At 37.1% G+C, this 17656-nt stretch overlaps 1 protein-coding gene across 14 annotated transcripts in view; it reads right to left on the bottom strand.

The window, feature by feature from the left end:
- Positions 1-17656, bottom strand: part of LPP (LIM domain containing preferred translocation partner in lipoma) — a 726282-nt gene that overhangs the window by 456503 nt on the left and 252123 nt on the right. For all 14 annotated transcript variants that reach the window (XM_016942488.3, XM_063807418.1, XM_009446998.5 and 11 more), the window contains one exon: positions 16861-17062. In XM_016942488.3, the coding sequence (XP_016797977.1) occupies positions 16861-17053 (193 nt within the window). In that variant the 5' untranslated portion in view covers positions 17054-17062. The remainder of the gene's footprint in view (positions 1-16860; positions 17063-17656) is intronic.

The raw sequence follows: 17656 nt of genomic DNA, 5'->3' as shown, positions 1-17656 counted from the left end.
ACTAACACAGGAACAGAAAACCAAACACCACACGTTCTCACTCATAAGTGGGAGCTGAACAATGAGAACACATGGACACAGGGAGGGGTACATCACACACTATGTCCTGTCAGGGGGTGGGGGCCTAGGGGAGGGATAGCATTAGGAGAAATACCTAATGTAGATGACGGGTTGATGGGTGCAGCAAACCACCATGGCATGTGTATACCTATGTAACAAACCTGCACGTTCTGCACATGTATCCTAGAAGTTAAAGTATAATTAAAACACACACACACACACACACACACACACACACACGAAGACATCAAAAAGAAAAATATGGTAAGGAACATTAGCCTAACCTTTTCTATATTAGCAGGGCCACCAAAGAGAAACGCATATAGGTTAGAACACTGGCTGTAACACAGTAGTTCAAGTTCAAAGATGTGCACACGAGGGAGGAAGACCAGAACTATCCAACTGGCTGAAGACAGAGAAAAGGGAGCACATTCATTTGAGATTCCAGAGATCGTTACACTATGTAGCTCTGCGTGGGATAACTATATTGCACAAGGCATGCATTTTAGGTTGTTAGGAGTTCCTGTTCTTTTTCTTTTTCTATTCTTTTTGTAAAAACCAGAAAACTCCCTAGTCACAATCTCATCTCTCCCAAAACTGCATTTATTTTAATGAGGTGTTTGCAAACTTCACTGGGATTTTGGGAAGACTGGCAGGAAAGACAGCCTAGAAAATTATTATATCAAAGAAAAAGCTGTGTCTTTGGGTATTGAACACAGTTCTAGCAAAGACATAAAAGCAAAAGGCAGGCATTTAAAGTAAGCTCAAAGGCCCCCACTGAATGCTTATGATTTCCAAGTACCATAATCTGCTAACACTAGAAAACAGACTATTTATAGTATTTGAGGTTGTTTTTGAAAACCGTGCTGTTGAACCTTGATTTTCTGTTACTTAGCAATTACTGATGATTACTGACCAAAATATTCTACAACAAAAGGGAACATTGGTAATAATGTTGGCACAACCTGGGAAGGGAAAGATCCACCTCTACTCTTCAGAGACCTAGAGGAAGAGAAAGGTAAATGGGGAAGAGAAAGGTACGTGCATTGGTCAAGGCCAGAGCAAAAGCTGGTACTAGCCCCATGAGAAAAATGCAGAAGTTCTGATTCTCGGCATATACTGTGAACCACCAGCTGTTCTCACTTCCCCTGCCAACAGTGTTGACTTTGGCCAGTGAGGGAAGAACTAGTTTCACAAACAATTATCACAATAAGAAATAAGGGTGGGGTACTTAGGAGCCATAACCTTGGTGGACCACTTTTTGACTGTAAGATCACTGCCAGGCTTTAAAAATAAATTTATTTGTTCCTTCAGCATTTTACTGGACATGTTTATAATAAAATCAAGTTGGCAATTATTGGTTTTATCGATGTGGTTGAATCTTTTATTAAGGAATACAAGAAGCTTAAGCAGATGGAGACAGGCAAAATTGACCAAAATAATTAACTTTCACAATATAAAAGCTGCCATAAGAGCCACCACAAACGAAACAGCAGAAAAACAAAAGGGGATTTCTGCAGTTATTAATTGCTATATTACCATTACTATCATTATATAACCCAGTAGCTTATGGGGAGCACTAAATGGGGTATTTTCTGAAGAGACTTTGGCCAACTAGGTTAGGCAATGGCCTCCTTGAATCAAAACCTATTGCTCCTTAAGCCTTGCTTTCTGCCTTGATTAAACACAGTGGCAGGCTCCAGTTGAAGGGATGATTCTTCTTTTTTGAAGGGAGGTAGAATAGAGTAATTGCCAGATGTTTGCAATTTTAGCTATAAAAAGATGGCTGCTTTCCATTCCTGTGTATGTTGGATCTTTTTTCTTTCTACCCAAGCTATTGTGGTTCACTAAAATAGGCCACTGCACTGATGAATCATCATTCAAGACTGCAATAATAGAAGCAGAACAAATATGACATTTTAAATTCACATAAAAGAAAAATAAATAAAAATACATGGGTAATAGTTACATGCTAAGGAACAGAAAGCATGTTGCAGTCTAAAGAACACAAATTGGTTCAAACAAGTTATGCCTGAATCTACTCTGGACTACTTTTTACCTGTATGGTCTGGGGCCAGCCACCTCACCACCAAGCTTCCCTCTCTTCAACAGTAAAATGGGGGGTGAGGGGGTACCATCTAATTCAGCAGAAAGAACCCATGCCCTATTCATTTCTATGCCCTGCCTTACACATGCACAGCTCAGGCAACATGTGCAAATATTTGTTGTGTGAATAAATTAAATATTTACATATATAAAATGTGTTTAGAAACCATATATCATGATATAATTGTGTACACGTTACACTTTCTACTGTAGTTACTACCACCACCACACACTCAGTTTTCGCTACAAACACAGCCTAGTAAATTTGGTAAGTGCAGAAATAAAAACCTGTTTTCTTTATTCAAGCAGCAACAATATAACTGGCTTCAGAGACTGGTGATCCCTAGACAGAGATGTTACTTTTCTTAATGGGTAAGTTAAGAATCTCTTCGAGGGTCTGATGGTGTTGTGAACCCTTTCCCTAAAAAAGACATACACGCAGACTAAGTTTAAATACAATTTCAGGAGACTGGCTTAATCCAAAATATGAATCTCGAAAACGAATGGAACCCAAAATAAAATCCCTAATTAAATTAATTTTTCTGAGATTGTGTGGTTAATAATCCCTAAAATCTCTCTGTAGAACTGACATTTTGGAAAATTAATTTCTTTAATTAATAAAAATCAATAGTTTCTTTCTGAAATGTTCATTTACATTTTAACTGTACTTATAGTTCAATAGTAAAAACACTACTTTTCAAAGAGATAATATAAACATGAATCATTTTTTGCCACATTGACAAAGTTCAAGTAAAGTAATTCTACTTCTAACAAAGGTGTAATGCAAATTCAAAAAAGGAATCATAATTCTAGCAAGGACAAACATACACCAAGCCAATTCTAAAATCTCTATTAGCAAATACAAAAAGAAACAAGGATACAACTAAGATTATTTTTTAAATGGTCAGCATGAGCTACATGGGATTTTATAATTAAAATTTTATAATCAGAATTTTTTAAAAAACTATGGATAGAACCCTCAGAGCTAATGTTCATATTTTCATTTCAATAATAATAGCAACAACGATTGCAGCTTCCACTGATTTTGTCATTATTTTGTCGTGACTTAACTTTGAAAACAACTCTTTAAGATACAAATATCTCTATTTCATTTATTTATATATTTACTTATTATTTTTATTTATTCATTTATTTGAGATGGAGTCTTACTCTGATGCCTAGGCTGGAATGCAGTGGCTTACAGCAACCTCCACCTCCTGTGTTCAAGTGATTCTCCTGCCTCAGTCTCCCAAGTAGCTGGGATTACAGGTGTGTGCCACCACGCCCGGCTAATTTTTGTATTTTTAGTAAAGACGGGGTTTTGCCATGTTGCCCAGGCTGGTCTTGAACTCCTGATCTCAGGTGATCCACCCTTGGCCTCCCAAAGTGCTGGGATTACAGGCGTGAGCCACCATGCCTAGTGGATAACTATCTCTATTTTAAAACTGAAAGAACTTAGGTTGCCACTTATCCTGGTGAGTCCAAGTTTCCAGAGAATTAAGAGGTAAAATCAAAACTCGAAACCCAGATCTATCTGATGCCAGAGTCTACATGCTTAACCACTGCATCCCTGAGTCTTTCTTCTCTCTAACCTTCCAATACTACCTTGGCTCCAAGCAAACTATTTCTTCTGATAGAGTTAGCCATGGAGTCACTTCACAAATAGAAGCTGTACAGTAAAGTTTTATATTGTTAGTTAACTGGTCATTTTCATATGCTGAATTTCTAATGAAAATATAAACTGTTTAAGGGCTAAGACTTGCTTTTACTTTTTCCTGTCCACTACAGAGCCTGGTTAAGTAACAATGGCACAAGATGGAAGTGAATAGGACCCAGTAAAAGAATGGAATTTAATGCCGATGTCAAGATATAAAACAGTGAAATCTTGTCTACCAGGAATCACATTGGGTGGCATGCATGACACTTTACTGTCACCTCAAGTGGTGATATTTCTGGGTACACCTCATAGAACTTGGAGATTTCTTTCCCAGGAGGTAATTTTTACAGAGGATGCCCTTACTAAAACCCAAGTCATTACAACATAAACAGATCAATAATAAAAATAATGACAAATTAAAATGCCATTTTTATAGAACGGTAAAAAATCAAATAAAATGTCAATTTAATTCCATTGTAATGTCAATAAAACTGCCACTGATATCTGAAAAGTTTAAGCAAGATGACATAATTCAACTGAACTAAGGAAAATTCCAAATGGTTATTCCAAAGGTCTTGTCAAATAATGTCGCCTTGAGACACTATTTGAGAAACTTGGTAATAACTTCTTGAGACTACTTTGGCTGTTTTATATTTGTATACATCATAGACATCCATGCACAGGAGATTGATTTTAAGCAATTTTCACACATTATTTGGATGATCTTAACCTTCAAATCGCTCTGGATAGTAATAATTCGGGAAAATAATGATGGAAAAATTATTTCATTTAATACAAGTAATAATGGCATTAACATGAGATACAGTGTACTGCTGAGGAACAGCTACAGACTTGGATTTAGGAGACAAGGGTTTAATTCCCAGCTTTGCAATATGCTAGTTATTTCACTTTACATACATTATACTCGGCAGATTGAGGGTGATAATAACTTTTTTACAGAGTAGCTAGAAAGATAAAGTAAGCAGTAAAGCAAAGTGGACTTCAGATGCAATGGAGGCTAATAAATCCACTACAATATTTTTCAAATAGTTAAGATACTGTTCTGCCAGATAAGTTGTTTTAGTAATTGTAATAATTCATTATTACCAAATAGTGTTTATTGTACATTACCAATACTTAAGGGAAGATACTAGAATTTGGTCAAATGTGACTTCTACATTTATTAGCCTAACCATGGGTCTCTGAATCACAGATTTTTCATTTGTCTTTAGGAACCATAATAATGTAGGAACTATAATAACGTTGCAGGATATTCTGGTGATTAAACTAGATATTATGTGAGAAAGTGCTCTAAAATTTATTCACATTTGTGCACACTCATACAAACACATTTTAAAATTGCAAGTTGTAATGAACATTTCACAATAAAATCCTTCTTTCATTGCTTCCTGTTTTCTCAGGATTACCCCAATGTGTGAACAAGTAAGAGAGCAAAACAAAACAAAAAATGATTAAGTTAGCTTACAACTCCATTCTTAAGCGTGTGTGTTTGACTAGGTAAAAAAAAAGCTGCCTGAAATTATTTCAGGAGATTTAAAGAGAATTGCCTTTTGCTTTTTCTTTCTTGCCTTAGCATCTGTATGCACAGGCACATTTCATTCTAAAATATAACAGACAAGTGCAGAGAGATAGCAATAGTACTTCTGGCCAGTACCTCCAGGAAAGTACTTCTTGCCTGTGGTATAAGAACATATTTCTTGGTCCTTCCTCTCTGAAGCTACCTAACTTCCTGGAGCTATTTCTAGAGGTAAGTTTCAGAGCACACTAGAACATTTAGGTCTACCCATAGTGAAGTCACTCTGTTCACATTGCAAAGCTATTCCCAGGAGCCCAGATGCATTGCCTGAGGACATCAGCAAAGAGCTGCCAAAATTACAAGGGTCAGGATGGGGGCCATTCTCTGCTTTTGCACATGCTGTTCCCTTTACTTGGCATGCCATGCTGTCCACCACCCTTTTCTGCTTGGTAAACAACTAACTCATTCTCCAACACTCAGATCAGATGTGTCCTCGTCTGTGATGCTTTCCCCAGTTCCTCCTAGAGGACAGCCTTCATATTATATTATGGCACTAAATTTACATAATGCAATTTTTATGTGCCTGTGGTGCCTGTTATATGTCTATCTTGACTAGTAGACTTATCTATTCTGTTTGAAGACAGCGACATACAAAACAATGTAAAGAACATATAATAAGGGAGAGTGCTGGAAGAGCAAACTGCTAGAAGACTCAGGATGCCACATCCCAATGACCTATACTCCTCTGCCCCAGGTGCTGTCCTCAGCCATCAGGTCTCTCTGAATGCAGTAATTTTAAGAAAGGATGATAAAAATATCATACTGATTCTTTTTAAGTTCTTTAGGTCAATCGTTATTCTAGGGTATGATTTCTTTATATGGTATATTTGCCCAAAGGCTCAGGTGTCAGATTTATTTTTATAATGTTCATAATGAATCCATTTTTAGATAATTTACATAGGCCTACTGTGACCCAAAATTGGCTGAGATTTCAGGCATTGCTACCCAAAGCAACACAATAGCAAGAGCTCTGTAATGCAGAAGCTTGGCCATGGCTAGGGCATTCTCGAAGAATCCATTTTTTTGTTGTTGTTTGAAATTTTCTGGTTTTGGATCCCAAATAAAATGACCCAGGACAACATATGCAAACGATTGGTGTCTATGATGAAAGCACTGAGGGAAAAGAATAGCAACATGAAGAATGCTCTAGGTCTCTGAATCTGTACAATGTTCACAAGATAAAGACGCTCAAGACTTCAAAAGCTACCATCATTAACTACGGGAGGAAGAGTACACTCTCAGGACTTGGAGAAGGTTCAAAGGAGATTAAGGCACTGGTCCCTGAAATTAATGAAATAAATGAGTGGTTCCCAAACATTGGTTGAGCATCAATCACAATTCCCGGGAAGTTCTGTTTTATTTTTTATTTTGCTTTGTTTTAATGCAGATTCCTGGGCCCCATGGCCAGATATTTTGATTCTGCAAAATTGTGATGGGACCTAGGACTTGCTTTAATTTTTTTCTTTTGAAAAATGTTCTCCAAGTCTTTCTGATGACTGGCCAGCTTTGAAAACCACAGGTTTAAGCCATACATTTTGGGGGGGATACATATAGCAGTGATCTTTCAAAGTATCATGCAAGCAATTCAGATGGCATGTAAGATAGCACTTTGAGTAAGAGAAGAATACATTAAGATATCTATATGCATTCCTTTATTTTACTATTATTAAATTTTTTTAAAAATATGGACTCATAGAAATTTGCAAAAATAGTACAGAGTTTCCATGTACATTTTACCCAGGTTCCCTAAATGGTAATGCTCATAAAGCTGTAATACATTCCAAAACCCAGCAAACTGACATTGTTACCTTATTGTTAACTAGGAGTTACTCAGTTTTTACCATTTTATAACCTGCATTGATTTGTGTGTGCATACAGTTCTATGTAACTTTATCCCATGTATAGATTCATGTAACCATCACTCCAATTGAGGTACAGAACTGTTCCACCCACACAAAGACTCTTGCTGTGTCCTCTTTGTAGGAATGACCAGTACTTGCCCCTCCCGACCCGCCCATTTCTGTCCCCTAGCAATCATGAATATGTCCTTTATCTCTAGAGCTTTGTCTTAAAATGAAATCATATAATACATGTAACCTTTCGAGACAGTTTTTTCATTAAGCATGTCCAGGTTATTGCATATACCAACAATACTTCATTCTTTTTTACTGCTGAATGGTATTATTCCATTGTATGGCTGTACCAGACTTCATTGAAACATCTGCCCATCAAAGGATATTTGGGTTGTTTCCAGTGTTTTGTCATTATGATAAAAAAAAAAAAGTTGCTATGAACATCCATGTACAGGTTTTTTCATGAACATAACATTTTGATTCTCTGGATTAAATGCCAAAGGGTATATTTGCTGAGTCATATGGTTAGTACATGTTTACTTTTGTAAAATACCGCCAAAGAGTTTTCCATCATGGCTACAAAATTTTGCACATTCCTACCAGCATTGTGAGAGATCATTTCTCCACATCCTCAGCAGCATCTGGTACAAATTTTTATTTTAGCTTTTCTAATACATGTGTGGTGATATCTCTTTGTGGCTCTCTGTTTATTTTTATTATCAAAAAAGCAATTAAATTCTCTTCAGATGTAAAATACGGAGTGACAATAGTATTGTATATTTGTATAATTTAAAAATAAAGATGATTAATATGTATCTCACCACACAAATCAGCATTAATTATTGTTTTTGAACTATACAAGAATTAGGAGGCACCCATCACCTTATTAAGGAACTCATTTCAGTAGTTAATTAAGCTGACAAGTTACAAAATAAAAGAGATTTCTGTCAACAATACACAGACTTCTCCTTGTTCTAAAACATCTAATCCACTTTGTTCGGGTATATTAGTTCAATCACTGTAACTTCTAAACAAGTCCCCCAGAACGTGTCTATGGCAACCAGAGAAGGAATCCCCAGGATCACGGCTTGGCTTCCCCACTTACTAATCTGCAATACTGAACAAGCCACCTGCCTCTCTGAGTCTCTGAAATGAAGATTAAATTGTTGCCTGCATTCAAGAATTTTCATTGGTTATTTACAGCACTGCTGGGCAAAGAACCTGTACTTCACTGAAATGTATTAGTGAATACATTCTCAACTATTCTCATCTAGGAAAGAAAGGGGTTGTATTAGATAACTTTTAAGATTCACCCTTGTTCTAGAATTTTACAGTTTATATAGTGTTGAGGCATTGTGATCTCTATCACTGTTGTTAGAAGCTAATGACATCAGTACTTATGGATAACATGCTAAATTATTATTATATTTATATTATCACATATTCGTTACTACAGACTGAGTATCCCATATACAAAACATCTGGGACATGAAGTGTTTCAAATTTCAGATTTTTTGGATTTTTGGAATATTTACGCATACCAGCTGAGCAACCCTAATCCACAATACTGAAATCCAAAATGTTCCCGTGAGCATTTCCTTTGAGCATTGTGTTAGCACTCAGAAAGTTTCAGATTTTTTCACATTTAAGATTTCAGATTTTTGGATTAGAGTTACTTAACCTATATTAAAGTATTTTTTATAATTTTGAATAATTATTGGTAATTATATGTAAGGTTATAAAATGCATTTATTAAATAAATTTTATTTCACAAATGTTATCACTATTATTATTAATAATGTTATTTTTATTATAGAAAGAAAATACATCCCAAGAGGGCAGAAACTAGTCTCTGTTTCACTCACTGCCATTACTTCAGCCCCTAGAAGAGTATCTGGCACAAAATCTGTTTTAAGTAAATGACTGCTGAATAAGTATATAATAGTAACTCCTTAGAGTTATAAGGTATTTTATGGTTTAAAAACATTTTCACATTAATCATCATATTTGGCTTTCAAAACAATCTTGCGAGGCAGTTGGTATTACCAGCTAATATTTTATGAATTAAAGAGGATATGGATTAGAAAAGCATCATGCCCAAGGCCAAGTGATGAAACTGAAGCTTCAATGCAACTGCACTGACCATCAAGCCAGGGCTGCATCTTGGTACTTTTGAGCATCAATAAGGCCTAAGAATATTTGGTAAGATCTGATGTCACTCCAAGAATTACAAGTTAATTTCTCTGCTGAAAGATGCAGTGTAAAGATCAAATTAATACAATTAATATTTGATCCTTTAATGAATACACAGCTTGTTCTTTTGTCCCCCTGAGGACCTGAAAATTAAAACTCATGCACTGCACTGTGCAGTGATGGATGAGGCTTGAGATGCTTAACGCTCATCCAGAAAAGGGGCATGACAGGCAAACCCGAGCTTCATTACAGTTCCTGATGTTTCCATGAATTTGTGGCTATCCTCATGGCATAACACGCATACTTATACCAAACGTCCAAGATGTTACAACTGCAGTCTCTAATTGCAATTAACAGGACTGTCAGGATTACAAAAAGATGTTTCCCATTTGTAACCTCCAAAAAAGATGTTTCCCATTTGTATCTCCAAAGTCAGAGCAAGATTCTCTTTGCATGGGGAAAAAGACAATAAGACTCCAGAGACAGAAAAGCACACCGTGAGGACCATACATTCGCAGCAAAAATAATGGGGAAAATCCAGTCTAAATTATTCCTTTAAATATAATGCCATAAGTGGACATCCATTTCCCTCACATGTTAGTTATCTGCTAAGAAAAAAAATGTGTCCTGCCTACCCAGGATACATGGCTTCACATCACTAATGGCTAATTCTCCACCAAGCATCAATAATCCAGGACTCATCAGTTCCTAGGAACCAAGCTCCAAACTTGCCTGGTTCCCAAAAACCACAGTGGTACAGCTGAATGAGTGCATTTAGGAAACCTGGGTTCTGGATCAATTCAGCCCCAAACTCATGGGTAGATTAGCAATCATCTATAACTGTTTCCCCTCCATGGAATAATACATTCGTAACCTCACGGTAGCAGAAAGCACAGAAAGATGTCATAAAAAAATAATCCAGGCTTAGGATCCCTATTTAATATAATTCACCTCACCTATCTTGATCTATCTTGACAAGTCTATGTGAACCAATATTCACAAAGCTGGTTTGTAAAAAGGGTCACCATTTTGAAATTAATTTCAAAGAAGAATCATGAAATAATAACATAATGAAGTTAAAGGAGACATCAGACTGTGTAGTCAACGCTTTAATAAACGAAAGCATTTAAAATTCGTAAGAGCCCTAGGTGTGAGGGTCTCCCTCTACTCTTTTACTAGCTACATGATTCCTTATTAAGCTCTTCCACTTCTACTACTTACAAATCATCAAAATGACAATAATATCTGTTCTACCTACCTCAGAGAGTGACAGTAAGAATTTTCTACTGAAATGAAAAGATGATGAACATGCAACGGCTAAATAAACTATAAAAGAGTATACCAATATAAAAGGATTCCACCAAAATGATCACGTTGAATTGGTACCTAATGCAGACCCAAAGTCTGAATGGCCACAAACCGTTCCCAATATTTGTCTTTAATTTATATACTAAAGGAAAATGTCTCCTCTTGTATATTCAGAAAAGGTAAAGGTTATTATATTTAGAGAGAGAGAGGGAGAAAGAAAAAGAGTGAGAACTGGCATGTCGTGCCAATTTGTTTTTTCAAAAATTTAACATAAAAATGTTTTTTAAAAAGAATTTCAGAAATTAAAGAAAGTGAATTCTAGGCCACAAGACAACTCCAGCTTCACAAACGTGAACTTTACAAATCTTTCCAAATGATTATCTATTTTAATGATGGATAAAAAGTATTATCAAATTTCATTCAGCCAAATTAGAGAGAGAGAGACAGAGAAAGAGAGAGAGAGAGTTATTAAGTTGGTGCAAAAGTAATCGTGGTTTTTGCCATTAAAAGCAACCTAATACTAATCCCCAGAGTGTATTAGTAAGATAATTTCAAAAATCATCTTTAAAAAATTATATTAGTACCATAGGAAAGTTCATTTGCTTTGCTATTTACCAAAAACAGAAAAAGAACTATACTGTTCTGCCATCAAAGTCTAAGACTGAGTTTAATTGCTGTTGTTGTTTTATTTTTGGGGGTGGGGTGGTTGTTGTTTGTTGTATCTTTTTATTTTTTGATTTGGAGCAGAGTGAAAACCCAGATTATAGGACAAACAACACTAAAGGCTAGTATTTTGAAGACCAGAAGAAAAATTGCATTATCTTATCTTGTTGTCATCAGTTACACAGAATAGAAAGTGATGGAACAACATCATAAATATATACCAAAATAATTTCACAAAAAATGAAATAGTTAACACTACAAAATCTTTAAGAATTGTGCTGCTATAAACATGTGTGCACAGGTGTCTTTTTCATGTAATGATTTCTTTTCCTTTGGGTAGATACCCAGTAGTGGGATTGCTGTATCAAATGGTATGTCTACTTTCATTCTTTAGTGAATCTCCATATTGTTTTTCATAGCAGTTGTACTAGTTTACATTCCCACCAACAGTGTAAAAGTGTCCCCTTTTCACCATATCTATGCCAACATTTATTATTTTTTTAATTATGACTATTCTTGCAGGAGTAAGGTGGTATCTCAATGTGGTTTTAATTTGCATTTCCCAGACAGTGAGTTGAGCATTTTTTCATATGATTATTGTCTGTATATCTTCTAAATACCCATCAGCCAACAAATGGATAAAAAATTGTGGTATATATACACTATGGGATACTACTCAGCCATAAAAAGGAATGAAATAATGGCATTTGCAGCAACTTGGATAGAGTTGGAGACCATTATTCTAAACGTAACTCAGGAATGGAAAATCAAATATTGTATGTTCTCACTTATAAGTGGGAGCTAAGCTATGAGGATGCAAAGGCATAAGAATGATATAATGGACTTTGGGGACTCAGGGTGAAGGATGGGAAGGATGTGAGGGATAAAAGACTACAGTGTACACTGCTCGGGCAATGGGCACACCGAAAACTCAGAAATCACCACTACAGAACTTCTCCATGTAAGCAAAAACCACCTGTTCCCCAAAAGCTATTGAACTAAAAAAAATCTCTAAGAAGATCAAATTTAATTAAAAAATAAGTATGAGTTCGTAAGCACAAAGCATTGAACACAGAGAAAGCATTTGGAAATGTAGGGGTATTCTAAGTTAGCTATGAAAACACAACTTGTTACAAAATCAGTGAAAAGAAATGAGAACAATGGAAGTAAAATAAAAGGACCCTGAGATCTAAAGAGCTACTAACTGGGAAAAAAAGCATGCCCCACTTTTCAGTGTGCCAAAGCCCTTTAGAAAGTGGTTATTATCAGAATATCTTATAAAAGAAAATTATAAATATGGGTACCCCAGAAAGATAAGTTGATGTGGAAAACATGTGGGTATTTTTCTACTTTCACAGTCAGAATTAAAACATGGGAAAGCAAACTCCAGAGATTACAGACGTAACACCAAGGTGAGAAATGTAAGTTCAAAGAATGGACATAGGAAGGAAAAGTAATGCAAAGACGTGGGTTGAAACTGCAGAACCACAGTGTCTAATAAGTAGCTGAGAACCTAGAACCTGTGTCTGGAGAAGTAGGTTTATATACTGTGCTTTATCAATTAATTCAGTTCTGCAAACACTATTGAGTTCCTAGTATGTGTCAGGTATCCTGCTAGGTGCTGTTGAGGGAAAAGGCATGAGTCAGGCAGCCCCTGACTCTCAAAGTTCAGACTCCGCTAGAGAAGACAGGTGCATATACAAGCAAATCTATTAAAAAACACATTGTCATAAGAATTGTAGGCAATGCATGAGGGTATGGGGTAGTAAAGAACAGTTTGCCATTAGAATATAGTACAAGGTTTGGGTAACTCTAGAGTTAGAGGGAAAAGACTTGAGTGCCAACTCGGCTCAGAGCAGGCTGTGCTTCTCTGAACAAATAACTTACACTCTCTAGACTGCAGTTTTCACATTTACATCAGAACAAGATGGATTGCGTGATTTCTATTAGTTCTAACTTTCTGCATTTGTGGTTGAGCTTCGTGGAGGTCAACTTTTAAGCAATGAATTAAAAGACTGTAGAAGCAGGAAACTGGGGGACAAGTACACTCTAAAAGCCAAAAACAGCATGAGCTGAGGCAATACAGAGCATAAGCTGGTATCACCAATGCATCCTGGAAATAAAACCTGTGCTACCTACTATCTTGGGAATTTCACTGAGAGTATAGAACATTCTAAATGAAAAAAAGAAACGAAAAGGAATGGTTATAAATTTTTTAAATGTGTAAACAAACACAATAGACGTAAGTTACAAAAATGTTCAGAGTAACAGAATGCACTGATAACATTTAAATTAAATATAAAGAAAAGCAAATCTACTTCCAACAAATACATGGATACATCTTTGTTTCATACAGCAGATGCAGAAATGTAGCTTCTATTTTAAAAAGCCTGAATGTCCATAAACTGTTCCCAAGATTTGTCTTTAACTTATATATTAAAGGAAAATTTCTTCTCTTGCATATTCAGAAAAGGTAAAGGTTATTATATTTAGAGAGAGGGGGAGAGAGAAAAAGAGTGAGAATTGGCAGAAATGCAAGAGAGAGCCAAAATTTCAGAAAACAAAAGACTGAGTTATACCATATTCCAAACTGCTTTGGAGAAGCATCACTGAGCAGTGCACTCACCCAGCCAGCCATCCGCCAGCCATCCAAATATATATGCATACATAAGAACACACAGACATACATTTGACCATATGCAACCATTCCTACTAAAAACACAGTAGCATAATATGAGCTATGAGGAACATAAGGACGAGTGAGAAACCATGTCTTGTTGCTTCAATGAGGAAGCAAAGCTTATATATATTCTTATAAGGGATGCAGGGACGTATCACTGTAATATGGGGCTTGCTGCCACATGTGCTGTGAATAGAAGGACAGGCAGTATCGCATGCTGGATATGGACAGCAGCCTTAGTTCAGAAACATACTCCAAGCAAATCATAGAGCATGTCACCTCCTTTAAGCTTCCATTTCTTTATAAGAAAAAAAAAACAAAAAACATTTTGTAGGGTTACATAAGAAGGCAATAAAATAATAAAGAGAAAGCATAGAGCCTGGCATATACTACATGTTCAATATGGGACAGAATGTCAGCAGGAGCAATAACAAAAGTGGTAGAAATTTGGATAAGTCAAAGAATAAGATGTGGAAACTCGGGAAAGGGAGTGATTAATTCTGACCTCGGCTGCACCTAGCCATTTTGGAGAAAGTGATACAAATAGAATTTTCAGGTAACAAAAACGTGTGGGGTGGCATGTTGAGAGGGGACCAAGGACTGTGCTGCAGGGCACGCAAACAAATCACTTCAGTGTTCCTAGAGAATAAGACAGTGGGTGAATCACACATAGTACAAGGAGGGCACGTCAAATTCACAGTAAAGGAGTCTAAAGCGAGGCCATTATATGCTTCTCTTCTCCCTATCTCATATATGCCATTTATGAGCCCACTTAATATAGGACCTGCCCTCACCATAACGCTCAGGCCTATAAGAACTCTCATACCTACAAAGACTTCCTCACACCTTTGCCTTCTGCTCTATAACTGCCCACGTCTGTATTCTGTTCAGATTAGAGAGAGGTCCACTGAAGCTTTCCCCAAAAGTTAGGAGACAAAATAACAATGCCCCTAGTAAGCTGACAAAGGGAAACATTGAAAACATAAATGAGGGCAGGTGCGGTGGCTCACGCCTGTAATCCCAGCCCTTTGGGAAGCCGAGGCTGGCAGATCACCTGAGGTCAGGAGTTCAAGACCAGCCTGACCAATGTGGAGAAACGCCATCTCTACTAAAAATACAAAATTAGCCAAGCATGGTAGTGCATGCCTGTAATCCAGCTATACGGGAGGCTGAGGCTGAGAATCACTTGAACCCGGGAGGCGGAGGTTGCAGTGAGCCGAAATAACGCCATTGCACTCCAGCCTGGGCAACAAGAGTGAAACTCCATCTCAAAAAAAAAAAAAAAAAAAAACCATAAATGAGGAAGCCAACATATGGCTCCTCTTGTCCCTATGAAGAGAGATTCTCTTCCAGATCCCATTCCCAAGCCCTGAAGTCACTAAAGAAGGATGAGTCAAAGAAAGCCAGTTCCACTAAGTGCTTGATTAACTGGAAAGATGCAGTCTCTTTCTAAGGCAATAAAACATCATGGAGTGCTACAGAGATTAGTACAGCACCAAAGGCTTCGTTTATTGTTTTTCAAGAGCAGCTTTCTGAGGGTCTCGTTCTTGTACTTTCTGAGGAAAAGGATATCCAAAGATCCACAGCTGCAGCTTAGCCATGCATGCTGAAGCCTGATCCTCTCTACCACCCAACCTAGGTGTTCACCTTACACAAGCTAGACATCTGAACTAGGCTTCTGGCATCAGACCCAAAATACTAACAGACTAGTAAAGTGTTTCCTGGGCGCAGGAGAGGACAGGAAAGAAAAGAGGAGGACTGGACTATATCACAGAGTGTGAAACACTTGCGTGCAATATTGACAAAACAAACATTAATGTCATCCAAGAAGCAACTGGAAACATCACGGAGAGGGTAAGATATTAATAATTTTTTTAATGGTGGGACAGGGACAGAAAACAAAGGGAGTTAAATCTCTTTTCACTGCCTCTTCTCTCTCAGCTCCTAGAAGTCTAATATTCTTCAGTTTTTTTTTTATTTTAAGTTATTTTTTCTTGAGTTTGAATAAGCTGCTAACATTCATTGGTAAAAATATGGAACCTTTTCAACCAAAGAGTATGGTACCATTTATACCGCCTCTGAGGCTCCGTGTGTGAGTGTATACATACACATGAGAGCTGGAGCTCACATAGACCTTCAAACTCTACTTGATGTAAACTGAATGCATTGTTATTAAAACCCCTGGAACTAGGCTTCACTCATATTTTTCTGGGAGATTCAACAAATGCAGATCTCACAGAACACTCTAGACAACTTTATCCTTCAGCAGCCTAAGGGAAGAAAAACAGCCAGAGGAGGTAAACAATTCCATGCACTTTATTAGGTTCACTTTGTATAAGTTTCTGATTGGACTACTGCTTGGCAGCATTTGTGGACATTTGTCCAACGGCAAGAGGGAGGGATGACTGTCTGGTAGCTAAAACCCTACAAGAGAATGAGATGGAGGTGGAAGATAATGCAGTAGAAAGGCATTGAGCTGTGACTAAAGAGGCCAGGTTTCTAGTTTGAGCTCTAACCCTATTTCATTATGCAACCATAGCCATATAACCCATAAAAAGTCTTTTTCCTAAAAGACGGGGTTGGTCTAGACTATTTCCGGGGTCTCCTTTACTTTTAGTAGCCTATGACAACCACGCTGTGGATTCACAAACTATGTTTTTCTGACACAACTTTGTACTACAAATCACCTATATAACTGAATTTTCCTACTCCAAGTAACCAACTCTGAAATCCCAGCACTTACCCTCACCTCCAGGTTGTTTGTATGGGTTGTACTTAGGTTTTGGAGCAACTACCGGGGCAAACTTTTTGGGTGGCTGTTGTGTAGACACCGAAATGCTGGGGTTCCCAAAGGAATGGGTGGTCTCCATCCGTGCAGGCACATGGCCGAGGGGCTCACCAGTGCTTTTGGGTGGCAGCCAAGATGGGTGAGACATTGTTGGAATCTGCAATGAAAAAGAAACACTGTTTTTATGGAAGCATGAAAACGAAGACAATACTCCTCATTTCATTGCTATTTCACCTTAATCCATACTAAACGCATCCTGATAAAGTTCTCTGGAAAGAAGGGTGAAAGAAAACGGAAGAAAGAAAAATGAAGAGGCAGAGGAATCATGAATAGAAAGAGGAGGAGGAAAAGGAGGAAGGAGAGGAAAAGGAGAAAGAAAGAGAAAGAGGAGGAGCAGGAAGAGAACACTGCCTCTAACTTGAATATCTGCCTTCCTATAGTTACCTATTTTAGTGCCTAGCCACTCTTGGGAAATAGATATGAATAAGAAATGGTTCCTAACTTGAAGGAGATTTTATGGTAGGAGGATGGAAAAGAGCTTGAATTTTATTAATAATCTATTAAATTAATTATCTCACCAATTAAATGGTTATGCCTAAATGAAGTGCGAAGTTACCTAAGTGAGGTTAAGAACAAGTGTTGCTGAGATGCAGAAAAAGAGAGGCTCACTTCTTGGTGGGGGCAGAATTAACAAGATTTTATTGATGAGGTGATATACAGACTGGGTTTGAGTGCTAAGTAGGGTTGAACC

Source organism: Pan troglodytes, chromosome 2 (genome assembly GCF_028858775.2).
Source record: "Pan troglodytes isolate AG18354 chromosome 2, NHGRI_mPanTro3-v2.0_pri, whole genome shotgun sequence".
NCBI lineage: Eukaryota > Metazoa > Chordata > Mammalia > Primates > Hominidae > Pan > Pan troglodytes.
Note: the sequence above shows the minus strand (reverse complement) of the source record. Positions and strands in the feature narration are given on the sequence as shown.